The sequence below is a fragment of the Schistocerca cancellata genome, chromosome 2, assembly GCF_023864275.1.
Source record: "Schistocerca cancellata isolate TAMUIC-IGC-003103 chromosome 2, iqSchCanc2.1, whole genome shotgun sequence".
Lineage (NCBI taxonomy): Eukaryota > Metazoa > Arthropoda > Insecta > Orthoptera > Acrididae > Schistocerca > Schistocerca cancellata.
In genome coordinates, this window is record NC_064627.1 from 989527376 (window position 1) to 989546267 (window position 18892).

Below are 18892 nucleotides of genomic sequence, written 5' to 3' on the forward strand. Positions count from 1 at the left end.
AATGCAAGAAAGGCATAAGCAAATGTTTACGTATGTAATGGATTATGAATGGTACTAGGGGAGAAAAGGTGAAACAAAGGAGAAAAGCACAATATTGATTTTATTATTAACCGCTGCTTACACAGTTTGTTCAATATGAGCACCAAAGCAATCGACGAGATGCTGCATCCGTAAAACGACGTGATCAACAGTTGTTTGCAGCAGTTCTGGTGGAATCCGAGCGACGTGTTCCTGTATTAGTTCTAAGGTCTAAGTTCTAGGGAACGAATGACCTCAGATGTTAAGTCCCATAGTGTTTAGAGCCATTTGAACCATTGTCTCAGATCAGGCCAAGCATTTAGAAAACCCCTGACGATAACACGTTCATGGAAGGTTGCATTAAGCAGATCTTTCACTGGGCGAGAGACATGAGGTGTTGCCCCACATTTCATGAAAACAATGGTTCTCACATAGCTGCGCTCTTCCAAAGCAGGAATCACATGCAGTAGAAGAAGGTCTCGATAACGTGCAGACGTCTCGGCAAACCTGACAGGCCCTTTGAGTGTATTCTGTTCAACGAAGAACAAAGGTGCACATGAACGCACATCACACAATCACATACAGCGAGTGCGGAAAAAAATTTTGGAAATTTGTGGTAAGTTCTATGGGACCAAACTGCTGACGTCATCGTTCCCTAGGATTACACACTAATTAATCTAACTTAAACTAACCTATGTTAAGAACAACACACACACCCATGCCCGAAGGAGGGAGGACTCGAACCTCCGACGGGGGGAGCCTGGCAGACCGTGACAAGACGCCTCAAACCGCTCGGCTACCCCGCGCGGCTGGGTGTGCGACGGCTCTTCCTGCACGACACGTGGTTTAACAATGCACCAAAAGTCGGCATTTCTGCGTATGGACTCTGCCCTGCAGTGTAAAATCTGCCTCGTCACTCCACAGAATTCTCTCCGGCTACATGTCATCAACTTGGATCCGTGCCAGAAACCGATGAGCAAATTCAGAACGTTGCTGGGTATCATAGAGTTTTAGCTTCTGCACCGTCTGAATCTCGTACGATAACAGTGTAAAGCTCACCGCAAAACTTTCCATACTGTTCACCATTGGATGGACAATCCTCGTGGCACTGCACGAGCACCACCACTATTCGGGGCACGTGCTGCGTGGTCAGTTGCAGCAACAACAACCTCGTCAGTAACTTCCACCGCGATAGGACGCCTTCCTCTTCAAGGTGCCATAACAAGTTCATCTGTGTTTTCAGATGTCATTATCATCTTGTTTAAGGGGCTCCGGAACGCCCTATACTTGCAATGTTAAAATAACGCTTATAAATTACATCTTTCCTCACAAAGTATTTGAGGTAGGAAGTTGAACTTGTTACAGATTATTTATTGGAATATGGGCTACAACTTAACACAGGGATTTTACAAAATTTGAGTTCAGTTATTAAAGATGATTTTTTTTCAATTGTAATGAAAATTCACAACATTTTTTTGCAATTTTTTATTTATATATTCAAAAATATACAGTTTTTTGGAAAAAGGCTGTGTTAAATTATGCAGAAGGTACTGTGTAACATTTACTGAAAGTTTGAAACAAATATGTTTGGAAGATCCTTAGGAAACATGTAATTAGTATGAGAAAATAAAAGTTTTGGGAATCGAGCGACAAAGATTGGATTAACTTTTTAGTGCATTCCAGGTCCATAGGATGGATTATCTTCATCCTCTGCAAACTCCTCCTCCAGCTTCCTCTTGTTCCTCCTCCTGTTTACTCTTGCTTGTATTTCTAGACTCTTTACAGCCCTGTCTGCAACCCGAAGGCGTTCCTTGTCTAAAGCAAGCGTCGCTCGTACCATGTTAGAACCTATCTTCATTCCCGCATATGGCTTTCCAACATTTCTCCTTTTCTTAAAAGCCTTCAGAGGATTTCTAATAACTTTACTTTTACTCATTATTATACTTCAACAAAACAGAGACTCAAGAAACAGAATTCATTACGAATATTTTCGAGATAACGACAGAGTAAATAAACATGAAACAATCGACAATCACACCAGCGATATATATTGAACCATCACAGGTTAGACACAACACATACTTGACAGCAGTTTAACAGCGCCACAGTGGGTCACGCCCATGTAGAACACATTTCAAAAAAAATTTAAAAATAGTTGTAGTTTTCGGAATTGAATAAATTATATGTGTATTAAAAGGTAATAGTCTGCAGATTCAGAAAACGCAAAAAAGTAAAAATTGAACTTTTCATGATTTTGAGCCTTTCCGGAGCCCCTTAAACTATTTAATGACATTGGGCCTCTCTTGACACCTTTCAGTCGGCGATTCTCTCTCAATGCAACAATGCAATTGCTGGCGTTCACATAAAACAGTTTCACTAATAGCGTACGGACTCTCTTCTCAATAGCCATACTGTTCACTTCCTTTATGTATTCTCAAATGGCAGGGTGGATGTCATAGCGTCACACGGACAATATGCAGTGCCAGATCTGTACCTGGTGGCCGCAACTGGAACTAATTTATTTCCAGCGTAAGTTGGTTCCGCATTAACGCGTCAGCATACCTACCAAGTTCTGCTGCCATACGTTAATTGCGGCACACACTGGATCTCCCTGAGTAGCTGCACTTTAATTATAACTTTTCGGTATGTTTGGCTGGTAGGTATGCACACTAACAGTGAACTAAACTAAACTCCATCCGAACAGGCGTCGGAAGGCCAACGGTAGCGACCGGCCGCCGTGTCATCCTCAGACCACAGGCTTCACTCGATGCAGATACGGAGGAGCATGTGGCAGCACACAGTTCTCCCGACCGTACGTCAGTTTACTAGACCGGAGCCACTACTTCTCAAAGAAGTAGCTCCTCAGTTTGACTCAGAAGGGCTGAGTGCACACCCCGCTTGCCATCAGCGCTCGGTAGACCGAATGGTCACCCATACAAGTACTAGCCCAGCCCGACAGCGCTTAACTTCGGTGATCTGACGGGAACCGGTATTACCACTGCGGTAAGGCCGTTGGTCCGAACAGTGAACCAATACATGAATAAAAATGAGGAAAGTTGTAGACCATCTGTGAGGAATCGAGAGGCTAACGAGAAGTAGAGCCCCTGGTGTAGGATGTTGTTGTTGTTCTGGTCTTCAGTCCCGAGACTGGTTTGATGCAGTTCTCCATGCTACTCTATCCTGTGCAAGCTTCTTCAGCTCCCAGTACCTACTGCAACCTACATCCTTCTGAATCTGCTTAGTGTATTCATTTCTTGGTCTCCCTCTACGATTTTTACCCTCCACGCTGCCCTCCAATATTAAATTGGTGATCCCTTGATGCCTCAGAACATGTCCTACCAACCGATCCCTTCTTCTTGTCAAGTTGTGCCACAAACTCCTCTTCTCCCCAATTCTATTCAATACCTCCTCATTAGTTATGTGATCTACCCATCTAATCTTCAGCATTCTTCTGTAACACCACATTTCGAAAGCTTCTATTCTCTTCTTGTCTAAACTATTTATCGTCCATGTTTCACTTCCATACATGGCTACACTCCATACAAATACTTTCAGAAACGACTTCCTGACATTTAAATCTATACTCGATGTTAACAAATTTTTCTTCTTCAGAAACGCTTTCCTTGCCATTGCTAGTCTACATTTTAAATCCTCTCTACTTCGACCATCATCAGTTATTTTGCTCCCCAAATAGCAAAACTCCTTTACTACTTTAAGTGTCTCATTTCCTAATCTAATTCCGTCAGCATCACCCGACTTAATTCGACTACATTCCATTATCCTCGTTTTGCTTTTGTTGATGTTCATCTTATATCCTCCTTTCAAGACGCTATCCATTCTGTTCAACTACTCTTCCAAGTCTTTTGCTGTCTCTGACAGAATTACCATGTCATCGACGAACCTCAAAGTTTTTATTTCTTCTCCATGGATTTTAATACCTACATCGAATTTTTCTTTTGTTTCCTTTACTGCTTGCTCAATATACAGATTGAATAACATCGGGGAGAGGCTACAACCCTGTCTTACTCCCTTCCCAACAACTGCTTCCCTTTCATGTCCCTCGACTCTTATAACTGCCATCTGGTTTCTGTACAAATTGTAAATAGCCTTTCGCTCCCTGTATTTTACCCCTGCCACCTTCAGAATTTGAACGAGAGTATTCCAGTCAACATTATCAAAAACTTTCTCTAAGTCTACAAATGCTAGAAACGTAGGTTTGCCTTTTCTTAATCTTTCTTCTAAGATAAGTCGTAAGGTCAATATTGCCTCACGTGTTCCAGTATTTCTACGGAATCCAAACTGATTTTCCCCGAGGTCGGCTTCTACTAGTTTTTCCATTCGTCTGTAAAGAATTCGCCTTAGTATTTTGCAGCTGTGGCTTATTAAACTGATAGTTCGGTAATTTTCACATCTGTCAACACCTGCTTTCTTTGGGATTGGAATTACTATATTCTTCTTGAAGTCTGAGGGTATTTCGCCTGTTTCATACATCTTGCTCACCAGATGGTAGAGTTTTGTCACCATCTGGTTAATATCTATTTCATTTCTTCATTATTTGTTTTAATAAACCTAAATTTGCAGATTATATGGAAACGAATGAGGCAGCCCAGCAAGAGTTACATTAAAACGCTTTTCGGATTCCAGGCATTATGTCTTTTCCATATGCATAAGTTGTGAAATTTTTTAGTGCGCCTCTTTACCCCAGTAATGCAATAACTGTTATCTGGAGAACTGCAGAATACCGCTTGAGAACAGTGCTTATAAAGGTCTTCAATACGGTGAATCATTTTGATATCTGGAAAGATATGAATCTGAATCGCAAAATGCGAATTAAAAATTCACTGCTCCTCAGTTTTAACTTCCAAGTGAAATTATCAAAAGAAATTGAAATCGTAAGTCGGAAGAATTTCGCCCTTGTTTCTGAAGTTTGCACAAACTTAAGATGTCATCGCTTTCTCCTTCAGTAACTGGCTATGAAATGTTTTCAGAAGTGGAGTTCAAAGAAGAATTCAACAGGAGGAAAAGTTGAAAACCCGCTTACTTTTAATCTCATTCTCTTTCCAATGAAAGTTCGTCTTTTGCTTCATTAGAGTTCTTGCTGACCTCTCTTAATTACCTTTTTCCTTTGCGTGCATTACTTTCCGACAGAGGGCCAAGAAAAACGCTTGATTTCACTGTTGTTTTGAGTATAACACCAGGAGGGTAGAGAAACCTAATTCCGTGAAGCACGTAATATCGTTATATTCGGAAAGGTAGCCAACAACGGTGTTGGGCTCCTTGAATTAATCTTTCTGTAGTGCAGGACTGGAAATCAGGAGGCTTCAGAAAGTTTAATTCACGAAGCGTAACACTGTGGCATGCTGATGTACCTAAAATCACGGTGTGAAGCGTATCACGGAATTAGGGATCTCTACCTTACTGTGGACTTCATAAATAAACGGTGTTTTATCAGTTTTTTTAGTTGCTGAAGCGCAGATTTTTGCCCGCATGTAGATTAAACTCACTGGGTTAAATTGGCCGTGTCATCGATAATATGTCGTTTGACATCGTCACTGAGCCAGCTCTAGTTTTAATGAGTGATGTACGCATAGACACGTGCAACACAAGTTGAAAAAATCTTTGAACGCACAAAGCGTTAAACTCTGACGGAATTAATGATCAGAAGAACGCTTCTATAAGTATCAGTGGGTACAGTTTCATCAGGAAATGCTCGTTTGCCTGTTACTTGTATGGATAAATCTTTTGGTGGCTTTATTTATGTAATCCAGACTTCTAACACCTAACCAAGAATGACGAAGCAACAACGTTACAACTACAAAGACAAAATTTAAACTAACATAACTTATGACTTTTTTCGACATTTACCTCGACATTTGAATTTTACAGTAACATGACACTTCTTCGGCATGCAGTCAGAAATTCATTGTAGTTGAAGTAGCTTTACTGTCCGAAGCACGAGCTTAAAAATCAGAACTTGTTAGTACTTTTTGTTAGTAATCTCCGTATAATTTTCATTTCTCAGTTACAGTTATGAGAAGTTAAGAAGCGAATGTTACGTTTCCTTGTACCTACTACCATTTGCCGAAAATTTCGTTACGATATCTCGAACCTACACGTGAAAGAATTAGCGCATAGTCAGCTTAACAGCTCATGCTTCCATATTGCTGACAACAATAATATACAGAAAAATGGAAAAGAAAACTGATCTCTTAGGTGACGATCAGTTTGGCTTTAGGAAAGGTAAAGCAACCAGAGAGGCAGTTCTGACGTGATTGATAACGAAAGCAAGACTACAGAAAATCAAGAAATCTTCATAGAATTCGTCGACCTGGAAAAAACGTTATCAATGTAAAATGTTGCAAGATGATCGAAATTCTGATAAAAATAGGAATAGGATATACTGGAAGACGGGTAATATACAATATGTACAACAACCAAGACGGAACAATAAGGGTGGAAGATCAAGAACAAAGTGCTCGGATTAAAAAAGTGAGTAGGCAGAGCTTTAATCTTTTGCCCTACCGTTCAATACATCGAAGAAGCAAAAACGGAAATATAAGAAAAGTTCAAGATGTGAATTAAAATTCCAGGTGAAGGGATATCAATGATAGGATTCGCTGATGACATTGGTCTCCTCACTGAAAGTGAAGAAGAATTACAGATTCTGCTGAATGGAATGAACTGTCTAATAAGTATAGAAAGTGGACTGAGAGTAAATCGATGAAAGACGAAAACAGTGAGAAGTTGCAGAAATGAGTACAGCTAGAAACTGAACATCAGAACTCGGGATGACGAAGTAGACGAAATTAAGGAATTGTTCTATCTAGGCAGCAAAATATTCCATGATGGACGGAGCGACGAAGAGATAAAAAGCAGACTAGTACTGGCAAAAAAGCGCATTCGTAACCAAAAGAAGTCTGCTACTATCAAACATGGCTCTCAATTTGAGCAAGAAATTTCTAAGAATGATCGTTCGGAGTACAACATTATGTTGTAGTGAAACATGGACAGCGGCAATACCGGAACAAAAGAGGAGAATCAAAGCATTTGAGATGTGATGCAGCAGCAGAATGCTGAAAATTAGGTGAACTGATAAGGTAAGGAAGAGGATGTTCTCCGAAGAAACGGCGGGGAAAGGAATGTACAGGAAACACTGACAAGAAGAAAGGGGCATGATGATAGAACATCTGTTAAGCCATCTGGGAATAACTTCCATGGAACTAGAGGGAGTAGTAGAGGGTAAAAACTGTAGACGAAGACAGAGATTGAAATACATCCAGCCAATAATTGAGAACCTAGGTTGGAAGAGCTACTCTGGGACGAAAGGTTGGCACAGGAGAAGTTCGTGGCGGGGTGCACCAAACCATTCATAAGTCTGACGACAAAAAAATAAATTTATTGAGCCGTTAACGTAATAAATGAGGTGCAAGGTTTAGGTGACCTACCCTGCATGTGTAAATGTAGGCATAAATGTCGGATTCCATCTCATTGACAGATTTTGTCCCACCTTCGTACTCTTAGTGTCGCAGCTGTTCAGGAGATGTTGCACGTGGTTCCGTCATTCCCAACACGTAAACATTCAGGTGCAGGGCTGAAGAAGGGGCTCTAGCGATCATCAGAGAGAGCGCTTTGAGTGGCACCAGTAGTTTTGTACGCAGATTGACAATGTCTTTCAGGCATTACAGTAACGGCAAGAGAATGGACAAGGTAATGCTATGGCGTAACAAAACATTAGCAGTCACCAGAGCATGACCTGTGCGTCGCTGCTCGATAGATTCGGGTTAGTCCCTACTCTACAGACAAAGTTGCATTCTCAAATGACCATCACCGACTCTGAAACTGAATCTTCTCTCGTCATTAAATAAAGGTGTGCGCCATTCATCCTTCCACCACGTCTTTCACGTTACTATCGGAGATGACGTCGTACATGCTGAGCAGACGTCACAAGTAGTCCAGCGATCAGCATCCTAGATCATGCAATTTCAGTAAATTACGTATATATTCAGCAAACCACTGTACAGAGCGTCGGTTGCGAGAACTTTCGTGTAGGAATTTTTTGTATGAAGCTGCTATAAATTTCCCAGAAATTCATGAAGCAAGGACGCCTTTCTTATACGAGGGCAGTTCAATAAGTAATGCAACACATTTTTTTTCTCGGCCAATTTTGGTTGAAAAAACCTGAAATTTCTTGTGGAATATTTTCAAGCATTCCCGCTTCGTCTCGTATAGTTTCATTGACTTCCGACAGGTGGCAGCGCTGTACGGAACTGTTAAAATGGCGTCTGTAACGGATGTGCGTTGCAAACAACGGGCAGTGATCGAGTTTCTTTTGGCGGAATACCAGGGCATCTCAGATATTCATAGGCGCTTGCAGAATGTCTACGGTGATCTGGCAGTGGACAAAGGCACGGTGAGTCGTCGGGCAATGCGTGTTTCATCATCGCCGCAAGGTCAAGCAAGACTGTCTGATCTCCCGCGTGCGGGCCGGCCGTGCACAGCTGTGACTCCTGCAATGGCGGAGCGTGCGAACACACTCGTTCGAGATGATCGACGGATCACCATCAAACAACTCAGTGCTCAATTTGACATCTCTGTTGGTAGTGCTGTCACAATTGTTCACCAGTTTGGATATCCAAAAGTTTGTTCCCGCTGGGTCCCTCGTTGTCTAACCGAACACCATAAAGAGCAAAGGAGAACCATCTGTGCGGAATTGCTTGCTCGTCATGTGGCTGAGGGTGACAATTTCTTGTCAAAGATTGTTACAGGCGATGAAACATGGGTTCATCACTTCGAACCTGAAACAAAACGGCAATCAATGGAGTGGCGCCACACCCACTCCCCTACCAAGAAAAAGTTTAAAGCCATACCCTCAGCCGGTAAAGTCATGGTTACAGTCTTCTGGGACGCTGAAGGGGTTATTCTGTTCGATGTCCTTCCCCATGGGCAAACGATCAACTCTGAAGTGTATTGAGCTACTCTTCAGAAATTGAAGAAACGACTTCAGCGTGTTCGTAGGCACAAAAATCTGAACGAACTTCTTCTTCATGACAACGCAAGACCTCACACAAGTCTTCGCACCCGAGAGGAGCTCACAAAACTTCAGTGGACTGTTCTTCCTCATGCACCCTACAGCCCCGATCTCGCACCGTCAGGTTTCCATATGTTTGGCCCAATGAAGGACGCAATCCGTGGGAGGCACTACGCGGATGATGAAGAAGTTATTGATGCAGTACGACGTTGGCTCCGACATCGACCAGTGGAATGGTACCGTGCAGGCATACAGGCCCTCGTTTCAAGGTGGCGTAAGGCCGTAGCATTGAATGGAGATTACGTTGAAAAATAGTGTTGTGTAGCTAAAAGATTGGGGAATAACCTGGTGTATTTCAATGCTGAATAAAACAACCCCTGTTTCAGAAAAAAAATGTGTTGCATTACTTATTGAACTGCCCTCGTATTTTGCCTTTACCTCTTCTTTTCGTGCATTTATGAAAATATTAATAAGTTCAACATATTGAGCCCTTTTCTGATTTATTCGCAGTGGAAGTAACGTAGAAACTGAAATTGAAAGAGAGGAAAAATCGTTTCCACATTCGCACTCTACCCCGCAACCCACGGTTCACCATTTTGTACGCGTTCCGCCGTGCCGGAAACTATGCTAACATAAATGGCCCATACATCGACCAGCTCCAAAAATGCTATTTTTTCTAAAAGTTTGGTCTCCTTGAGCTTCCACTATTGTCTCTTTCCTTTCTGGCCAAGCACTGCAAATATCATAAATTTGGACGAAATCAGTGGTTATGAGTACGCGCGGACCTCCTTGTTAGTAATCACCTACAGATCTGATTAATCACTTTTTTGCTTTGTTTTGTGAAAGAAAATAAATCGTTCACTTATACGTTCCCCGAGCATCTTTGTTCCACTTTCGTATTGGCTACGCCGACGTGTTACGATCTTATGAGATATTTTTTCAATATCTGTTATCATGCCTACTTGCACTGACCCCAAAAGGTGGCAATAGCGTCTTGCATTCGATTTCTTTATAGTTGCATGTATCTTCCCAGAATCGTTCCAAGTGATCTAACAAGGACCTAACGATTTCGAATAGCTGCAGCATGATAATCGAGAGCCGCTCGAAAGTATATTCTGTAAAATGGTTTAGCTAACTCCGCTTACATTTTCGAAAAGATGGAGTACATGGCTCATGACACGGGATTTGTTTTGGACCAGGTAGGATCGTTGAACACTAGAGACTAAGGAAACTACGTATATAAACATCAGGTGTGCAGCCTAATAGGCTACGAAAAGTACAATCACTAATCTTACGATTTCACATAAACTATTTGATTGTAGACTTATATCCGAGTGTTCTAACGATTCTACCTGGTTCAAACAGATACTGGGTTATGGACAATGACCTCCATTTTTTTTTAGAAATCATTCACTCTTCTAGAATGGTACCAAGAGCGATGCCAACCTAAATTCATCACTTACTTTCATGAGACACTTTACATAGGTTTGAAATTTAAGTGACTAAACTGGCTTCGGCCTAATTTAATCTAATCTAAGCCATTAATATACGGGATGATTCAGATTTCCTATTAGGCATTTATACAGGTTGTACAGGAAAATCAGAACAGCAATATTTGTTGATAAACCAATGTCCGCAAATGGGCCGTTTGGTAGATAAACGTCTGTCAAAGAACGTCAAAAGGTACGCTGGACGTGCATCAACCAACTCGTAGCTGGTGAAATACAACATATGCTCGAAGTAGTGATCACGAGATTCATTGCACAAAGTGTACCTGCGAACAGTGTTCACATACACATGGCCCGAAAGTCCTGGAGTGTCCTGAATGGCCTCCGCTGCAGCCATTGCAGGCCAAAGGGGATCGTACTGTGACTCCGCAGGAGTCTCGTAAACAGTACTATCCATGTAACCCCACGGGGATAGTCGAGTGGTGTTAAACAGGGTGATCGTGATGGCCAACGAATCGGTCCACTGCCACCCATCCATCTGTCCCCACGTGTTTGGTGAAGGTGCAGATAGACGCAACGTGGAAAGTTTGCCGGGACACCATCGTGCTAGAACCACATCGTCCGAAGGATATGCAGTACTACATCCTCCGGATGCTGCACCGGTACGCCTTACAGGAGGGACAAGTAGCTGTTACCCCCTAGGTGGAGCGGCAGAATACACGAACCAGTTAGACGACCGTGTATACTACCAGCCCACACATTAAAATTGAAACGATGTTGAAATCCGTGGGAATGTGTCGCATGAGGGTGTCCCTCATCCCAAATGTGGCTGTTCCGACCGTTGAGCAGACCTTCGTTTGTGAAAGGAGAGCCATATGTGAAAGGAACGATCCGAAGACGGAGCGAAGTGGCGCAGTGGCTAGTACACGGACTCGCATTCGAGAGGACGACGGTTCAATCCCGCGTCCGGCCATTCTGATTTAGGTTTTCCGTGATTTCCCTAAATCGCTTCAGGCAAATAATGGGATGGTTCCTTTGAAAGAGCACGGCCGACTTCCTCCCCATCATTCCGTAATCCGATGGGATCGATGACCTCGTCGTTTGGTCCCCTCCCTCACTCCCCCCTACCAACCAGGAAAAGGTCGAGACGGTGGTATAGGAATAATGCGCAGTAACCGCCACGTGGCGCAAAATCAGCTGGTGCCAATGCCTGCGCCCCCTGCGTGTGGTATGGGTAAAGTTGGTGTTGATGGAGAACTCGCCAGACGTTGCTCTGGGATACATCAACGGAACCTGTGGTGCTGTGGGTACCCGTCGACAGGTTCCGTCGACCGGCAAGAGGACTTTCTCTTCCATGTCAATAGCCGGCGCGTCCGGCCACAACCGCAATCGGCTTTATTAGCCCTTGATAGTGCCGGTTTCCAGAAGCCGTTGTTCCAATCTTGCTAACATGGCATGTGATGGACGCATGACCCGAAAATCGTTCGTGATACAAGCGTTGCGCTCACCGAGAATTTCGTGCACATTGATCGTAGATGTGCAACGTGTCTTTATAATCGGGAAACGTTTGCTCTGCCTATCTGTAATGCTCCGTCTTTCTTGTCCACTCAGTGGCAACAAATGTACACGTGCTTCGATTCATTGGGATGTTCTCTGATAACACGTGACGTGACATCAAACGACGAGAGACACAGACCTCTGTCAATGTGCATTGCCTTCCATCTTCCAAAGCTGTTTCTCTTCTACAAGACGCTTTTCCGGAGATGGGTTTGCTACCAAATGTTGGTGCCCTCATTCCCCTCTAGAACACCTCTATCTGTGTGGAAGTAATTTGGAGTCACCCTGTGTAATACGAGCAATAACAGACAAACAACACAACCCAAATTGCATGCTTGACATTACAGTTGTCTCTGTCGATGGCACTGCATCAAATATAGCGGGTTGTTTTCTACAGTCACTTTTATACAACAGTCCACTCTGGAATGACGATTATTAACAATACTTAAACTATTTATACGTTTCGGCTCACAGTTATATTCAGAATGAAAAGAAGAGACTTCTGCTTCTATAGCCTATAGATGACTAACCTTCAAACTTCTCTTGTACACAAATTCAGATTTTTATACATACATGATCTTAATGTGACGTAAAGCAGACACATCTAATTATTTTAAGATCATTTAATCCGGTTTTAGGCGTTCGAGCTGTGGTACTGCCCTAGTAATTGTCGCTATACTGTCGGCTAAAAGCGAGAACTTTTGACAATTATGGTACTGTGTAATCAACACCTCGTACCGACTTATGCGTTACATAAGCATCGTTACACATTTCCATAAATTAGGAATTTATCTGCGCTACACAAAACGTTTGTCCTATTTCTGTAGAACGTTCTTCGTATTTAGATTAGTTATAATTATTCTTCGGCTAAAGACTTTTCGCATGCATACCGCTGCTCTAAGTTTACATCGGGGAGTAGTAGTCCATAGCGACAGTCTTACCGGTGTTGCAGACCTAGCCATATGACAGGCATACTGTATTGGCTCGAAAAACGCCAAAGGAGGAAATACTAAGCACATGAGTCTCATCTAAGAAGGAAATGAAACCATGCATTGAAAATGAATGGCAGGAAATCTGCGACAAAGCAAAAACACGGGATAAGACCTATCACATACTTCAAAATACAGGAGAAAGATAAAGAACATCGTACTTCTCACAGATCAAGAAGCCAATATACTTCTGTACTTGATGAGACGCGGTCCAAATGTCACCTATTAATAAAAATACATCACCTCACACGAGACGCCTGTGTATGCGGATCAATCGACACACCGCATCACAGCGTCTGGGAGTGTCCTAATAGATAAGATGTACGGATTAAATATACTAATTTAGTGTAACGTAGTGCCGTGTAGCGTAATGTTCTGTTGTGCAGTCTGCTGTGGCTTAGTTTATAATTAATAATTACAAAAATCTGTGGTATAGTAATGGACTAAGGTGCAGTGACGCAGTAGCATGTTCCTTCTGGATTCCAAGTGAGCATACATGGTGAGGAACACTTCGCATTACGCCTGGGTCAGTCGATAGGAATTACTTTTGATGTATCGCGCTTTACTCCACGCAAACGCAATTTATTACCACTGCCTGTTAGGAGAGTCATGTAATGTGATGATTAAAGGTCGTGAGTTAAAATAAATCTGTGCTAATCCACTGCATCTATTTTCAATCAAGTAGTTGAAATCCCAAGTCACTTTCTTAATTAATTTTATGTTCAACATTTGCATCTGGTGTTCAATATCTGAATATAACGTCAATGTGCATCCCTTTTTAATTAAAAGGGATCAATTCTGAATCAATAAATGTCAACACTGCCACCGCAGTTCAATCAGGAGTGACAGGGGCCTTATTACTTTCTTTGGGTTATCCGACATTGCGGCAGTTTTGCACTCTCTGTTGATCTGTTAGTCAGTTACCTGGTGTGAACACACACCAAAACCAGATAAGTGATGGGTGGGGTGTTACAAACCGAGTGAGACCGGAGACTGCAGACAAGTGGGTGCTGCACCATGACAATGCCCCATGTCACACGGCCGCATCCATCACGGAATTTCTGACCTCAATTGGCTTTCCTGTTGTTCCACGCCCCCCCCCCCCCTCCCCCTTTCCCTATTCACCTGATCTCAGTCCTTGTGATCTTTTTCTTTCCGGAACCTGAAAAATGTATTAAAAGGACGTCATTTTGGAACTGTGGAGAACATTCAAAAGAATGTGACAGACATGTTAAAAGACCTGTCAATTGAAATTTTTCAGTGCTGCTGCCAAGACTGGGAACGAGGACTCCATCGATGTGTAGCTGCCGAAGGGAACTAAGTTGAAGGGGACAATATTGTTGTTTGAAAGAAAAACTGTACTAGATAAAAAATTTGTCTCATTACTTCTTTTCTCACCCACCTCGTATGTCACCTTTTAGAATCAATGCTTGGATTCTGGCTGGGGCTGGTGCAATGTCATAATAATTAGGGGCTGATACTGGCAAGTTCTTTGTAAACAATATCACATATCTTCTCAGACCATGAAGTTTAATTTTTCTTACCTTTGCCAAATAACATAATAATTTAGTACACTAACAGTTTATAATTTTACGTTAGTATATTGCGTGTTACATTTATATATACAACTTTAGAATCAAGGTACTGTTTGTTTTGGGATGTAGATAACGTACTAAAATAAAACAGCAAATGAATAAATGGAAAATGTTGCAGACAAGCTGAAGGCAGAGATCGCCATCAACGTGCACCTGGACACGCTGAAGCGCGTCGAGATCTTCCAGAACACGGAGGCGGGCTTCCTGTGCGAACTGGTGCTGCGACTGCGCCCCGTGCTCTTCTCGCCCGGCGACTACATCTGCCGCAAAGGTCAGTCCGCCATGCCCGCTGCCTGCACGTCATGGCGATTTAGCGCACCTCCTAGTTAGTCATCTTCCGGTAGTGTGACCCCGGCCTCCACTTCTGTACATCATATTTACAATTCCTTTTATCTCAGTATTCCTGCCTCATCCAACATCCCCTACACTACGTTGAACATAATCTCATTTTTATCTACCTCAAGGTCATTATGCTCATCTCCTTCCGGTGCCTAGTTATACAGGGTGTTACAAAAAGGTACGGCCAAACTTTCCTCACACACAAATAAAGAAAAGATGTTATGTGGACATGTGTCCGGAAGCGCTTTATTTCCATGTTAGAGCTCATTTTAGTTTTGTCCACCTATGCTCAATGGAGCACGTTATCATGATTTCATACGTGATACTCTACCTGTGCTGCTAGAACATGTGCTTTTTCAAGTACGACACAACATGTGGTTCAAATGGTTCAAATGGCTCTGAGCACTATGGGACTCAACTTCTAAGGTCATCAGTCCCCTAGAACTTAGAACTACTTAAACCTAACTAACCTAAGGACATCATACACACCCATGCCCGAGGCAGGATTCGAACCTGCGACCGTAGCAGTCCCGCGGTCAACATGTGATTCATGCGCGATGGACCTCCTCCACATTTCAGTCGAAGTGTTCGTACGCTTCTCAACAACAGATTCGGTGACCGATGGATTGGTATGGGCGGACCAATTCATGGGCTCCACGCTCTCCTGACCTCAACCCTCTTGACTTTCCTTTATGGGGGCATTTGAAAGCTCTTGTCTACGCAACCCCGGTACCAAATGTAGAGACTCTTCGTGCTCGTATTTTGGACGGCTGAGATACAATACGCCATTCTCCAGGGCTGCATCAGCGCATCAGGGATTCCATGCGACGGAGGGTGGATGCATGTATCCTCGCTAACGGAGGACATTTTGTACATTTCCTGTAACAAAGTGTTTGAAGTCACGCTGGTACGTTCTGTTGCTGTGTTTCCATTCCATGATTAATGTGATTTGAAGAGAAGTTATAAAATGAGCTCTAACATGGAAAGTAAGCGTTTCCGGACACATGAAATGAAATGAAATGTCGTGTGGCTAGGGCCTCCCGTCGGGTAGGCCGTTCGCCTGGTGCTACTTCGGCGACATGCGCGTCGATGGGGATGAAATGATGATGATTAGAACAACAAACACCCAGTCCCTGAGCGGAGAAAATCTCCGACCCAGCTGGGAATCGAACCCGGGCCTTTAGGATTGACATTCCGTCACGCTGACCACTCAGCTACCGGGGGCGGACTCGGGACACATGTCCACATAACATATTTTCTTTCTTTGTGTGTGAGGAATGTTTCCTGAAAGTTTGGCCGTATCTTTTTGTAACACCCTGTATATTCCTAATTGTCGTGCGACATATTCCGATAGCATCTCCCTTCTTTGGTAATTGCTGATAAAAGCGTTTTCTATACGGAGGGGGGGGGGGGTCAAAAAATTTCGGTTCGACGGCCGTACAGTTCAGAATCTGTATGCCCATCAGGCGAAATCGCCGAGAGCTTTTAGGCAGTCATCCTGGTAATACACCGTGTACTGCTTAGGAATGGCGGTTATCGCTGAAGAAATCGGTTTTCGGTTATACCGGTTTTCCCAGCTCCAGTTTAACCTGATTGTTAAAGCCGTGCAAAACAACGGGCTTCTGAAATATCCGATTTCCAGTCTTTTTCCTTGCTATTATTTCCAGCAATAAAGATGGATATCGAACAAGATCTGAAAAATTTGAAGATTCCTTCAGACTACCGCATCATACGTTCCAATCAAAAAATCAAATAAAAATTTAGTCCATCCACCGTTCGTTGCTAGGGCGACCGCAAAAAATCTAAGTGAAAAAACCAGAAAAATGTACGTGCATAATACTTAAAGAGATGTTGACAAGTGGTCTTTGATTCACATCAAGTTTTAGTCCAATCGTGTCTCATTATCTAAATGAAATGGCAAAAGGTCGTACTCTCAAATACCATATGTCTAATACAGGTCTTGTAATGTATCTGGTACTCATAGAAAATTTAATAAACAAAAGTAGCACAACGATCTCTTGAAAGAGCTCCAGATTTTTGAATCGAGGGCGACTTGAGATGCTCATAAGATGCAAAATTTTAGGATTTAGGAAACGTACGACCAGAATACATGGTTTGATGATGAATGTGCTAAAATTGCTGTTGATAGGAAGACAGAGAGAATGAAATTCGTAAAAAATTGAAATGTTAAGAATGAATCCTGCACAAGCTAAAAACAAAAAACTTTTCCTTGTGCAATAAAAACAAAAAATATGCTCACTCAAGGACATTGGAAACGAAACAGAAAACCACAAGAGAATACACAAAAGGGGTCCTTCTAGAGCGCATACCAACTGGATCAAGAAAACAAAAAAAATTATTGTAGTTACATGAAAATAATAAGTGTGAATCTGTTAGAAATGAAATAAAATGGATATTCCACTTTTATGAGCTACTAAAAAATTATAATGACATTAACACAGACAACAGAAATGTAGAGTTCCAAACTGCTGAAATACTGTTTGTGGAACCTTCTCCACAAGAAGTGAGAAAACCTTACATGAGCTAAATTATATGTAACTACATGATATTTGGATAAATATTCATCTAACTACACTTAGGAAACCTCGTAATGTAATTGCCAAAAGATGGAAAGAAGAGAGAATTCCAGAAGACTGGAAAGATGTTTCGATTCACCCAACATATAAAAGAGGAGAAGATCTGTCTGCACCAACTATAGGCGAATCTCATTACTCAATTCACATATTTTTACAAACATAATTATATCAAGACTAAAACTGTAACTGGACGAACTTTTTCATTATGCACAAGCAGTTTTCAAAAGGAACTGAACAGGGGAAAACGTTTACATTTTAATGGATCCTACTTAAAAAGAAATTTTGAATACGCTCATTGTGCTCATAGACGTTAAGAAATCATTTGATAGTATTAACGGAAACTATATTTGAAAATTCCAATTTTATGTATCATAATAAACAACACAGTATCTCGCAAATCATCTTTGTTACTTCTGGAGACAAACAAGGAGATGTTATTGATATACTTTCCGGGATGTGAGGTCGTGGTCCAAGAATTTTTCTGCTCCTTACGTTTCGTCCAGGACTGCGCTGGACTTCCTCAGAGGCGCTGCTCCGCTGAGTCTTGCCAGTCGGCAAGACTCAGCGGAGCAGCGCCTCTGAGGAAGTCCAGCGCAGTCCTGGACGAAACGTAAGGAGCAGAAAAGTTCTTGGACCACGACCTCACATCCCGGAAAGTATATCAACAGCCATGTCACCCGGTCGTGAAAGCCTTCATTCTACAAGGAGATGTTATGCCATGTCTGCTTTTCAACTTTACTACAGATCAGACCATCAGGGAGTCGTCACACCTTGGAGCATCTAGTGTACATCTTAAAGAGTCTAGAAGAAAGGAAAATCCACAAAGTGTATGTCAAATATTCTAAATGATACAGTAATTTTAGGAGAAAATGAGTAATAAATTAATTTAGTCACCACAATAACACAATAGCTTAATTTGAGTATGATTAGAAAGTAATATAGATTTCGCAGTTTACTTGCCCTGTCAAATTGGGATAAAATCCAAGCTAAGTCTGACTTAGCCACTGTCGGTGAAGATGGAGGTAACAATCAAAAGCTTGAGATTTTATTCGTGTTTGACGCCGCAAATAAACCAAGAAGTTTTCTGCAAGGACGCCGCCGAAAAAGCCTTCGTAGAAGTAGAGGTGAACCTAATATCTTATCATGTCATTGTAAATCAATGCAGCATGCATTTTAAAATTGGTAAAGAAATTGGAAAAGTAACGCAGTTGATTTACCACGGAACTGTGTTAACCAAACGTTGGTAGGGAAGAAAATGGGAAAAGTAAAACAGTTCTCTTACCTCTGGATTGTGTCCACTATAGACAAAACTGTCATGGGA

At 42.2% G+C, this 18892-nt stretch overlaps 1 protein-coding gene and 1 pseudogene across 1 annotated transcript in view; one reads left to right on the forward strand and one right to left on the reverse strand.

The window, feature by feature from the left end:
* LOC126160360 (cyclic nucleotide-gated cation channel alpha-3) overlaps positions 1-18892 on the forward strand; it is a 638264-nt gene that overhangs the window by 503333 nt on the left and 116039 nt on the right. The window contains exon 5 of the mRNA XM_049916902.1: positions 14754-14906. Coding sequence (XP_049772859.1) covers positions 14754-14906 — 153 coding nt within the window. The remainder of the gene's footprint in view (positions 1-14753; positions 14907-18892) is intronic.
* On the reverse strand, positions 2918-3035 carry LOC126163222 (5S ribosomal RNA; annotated as a pseudogene).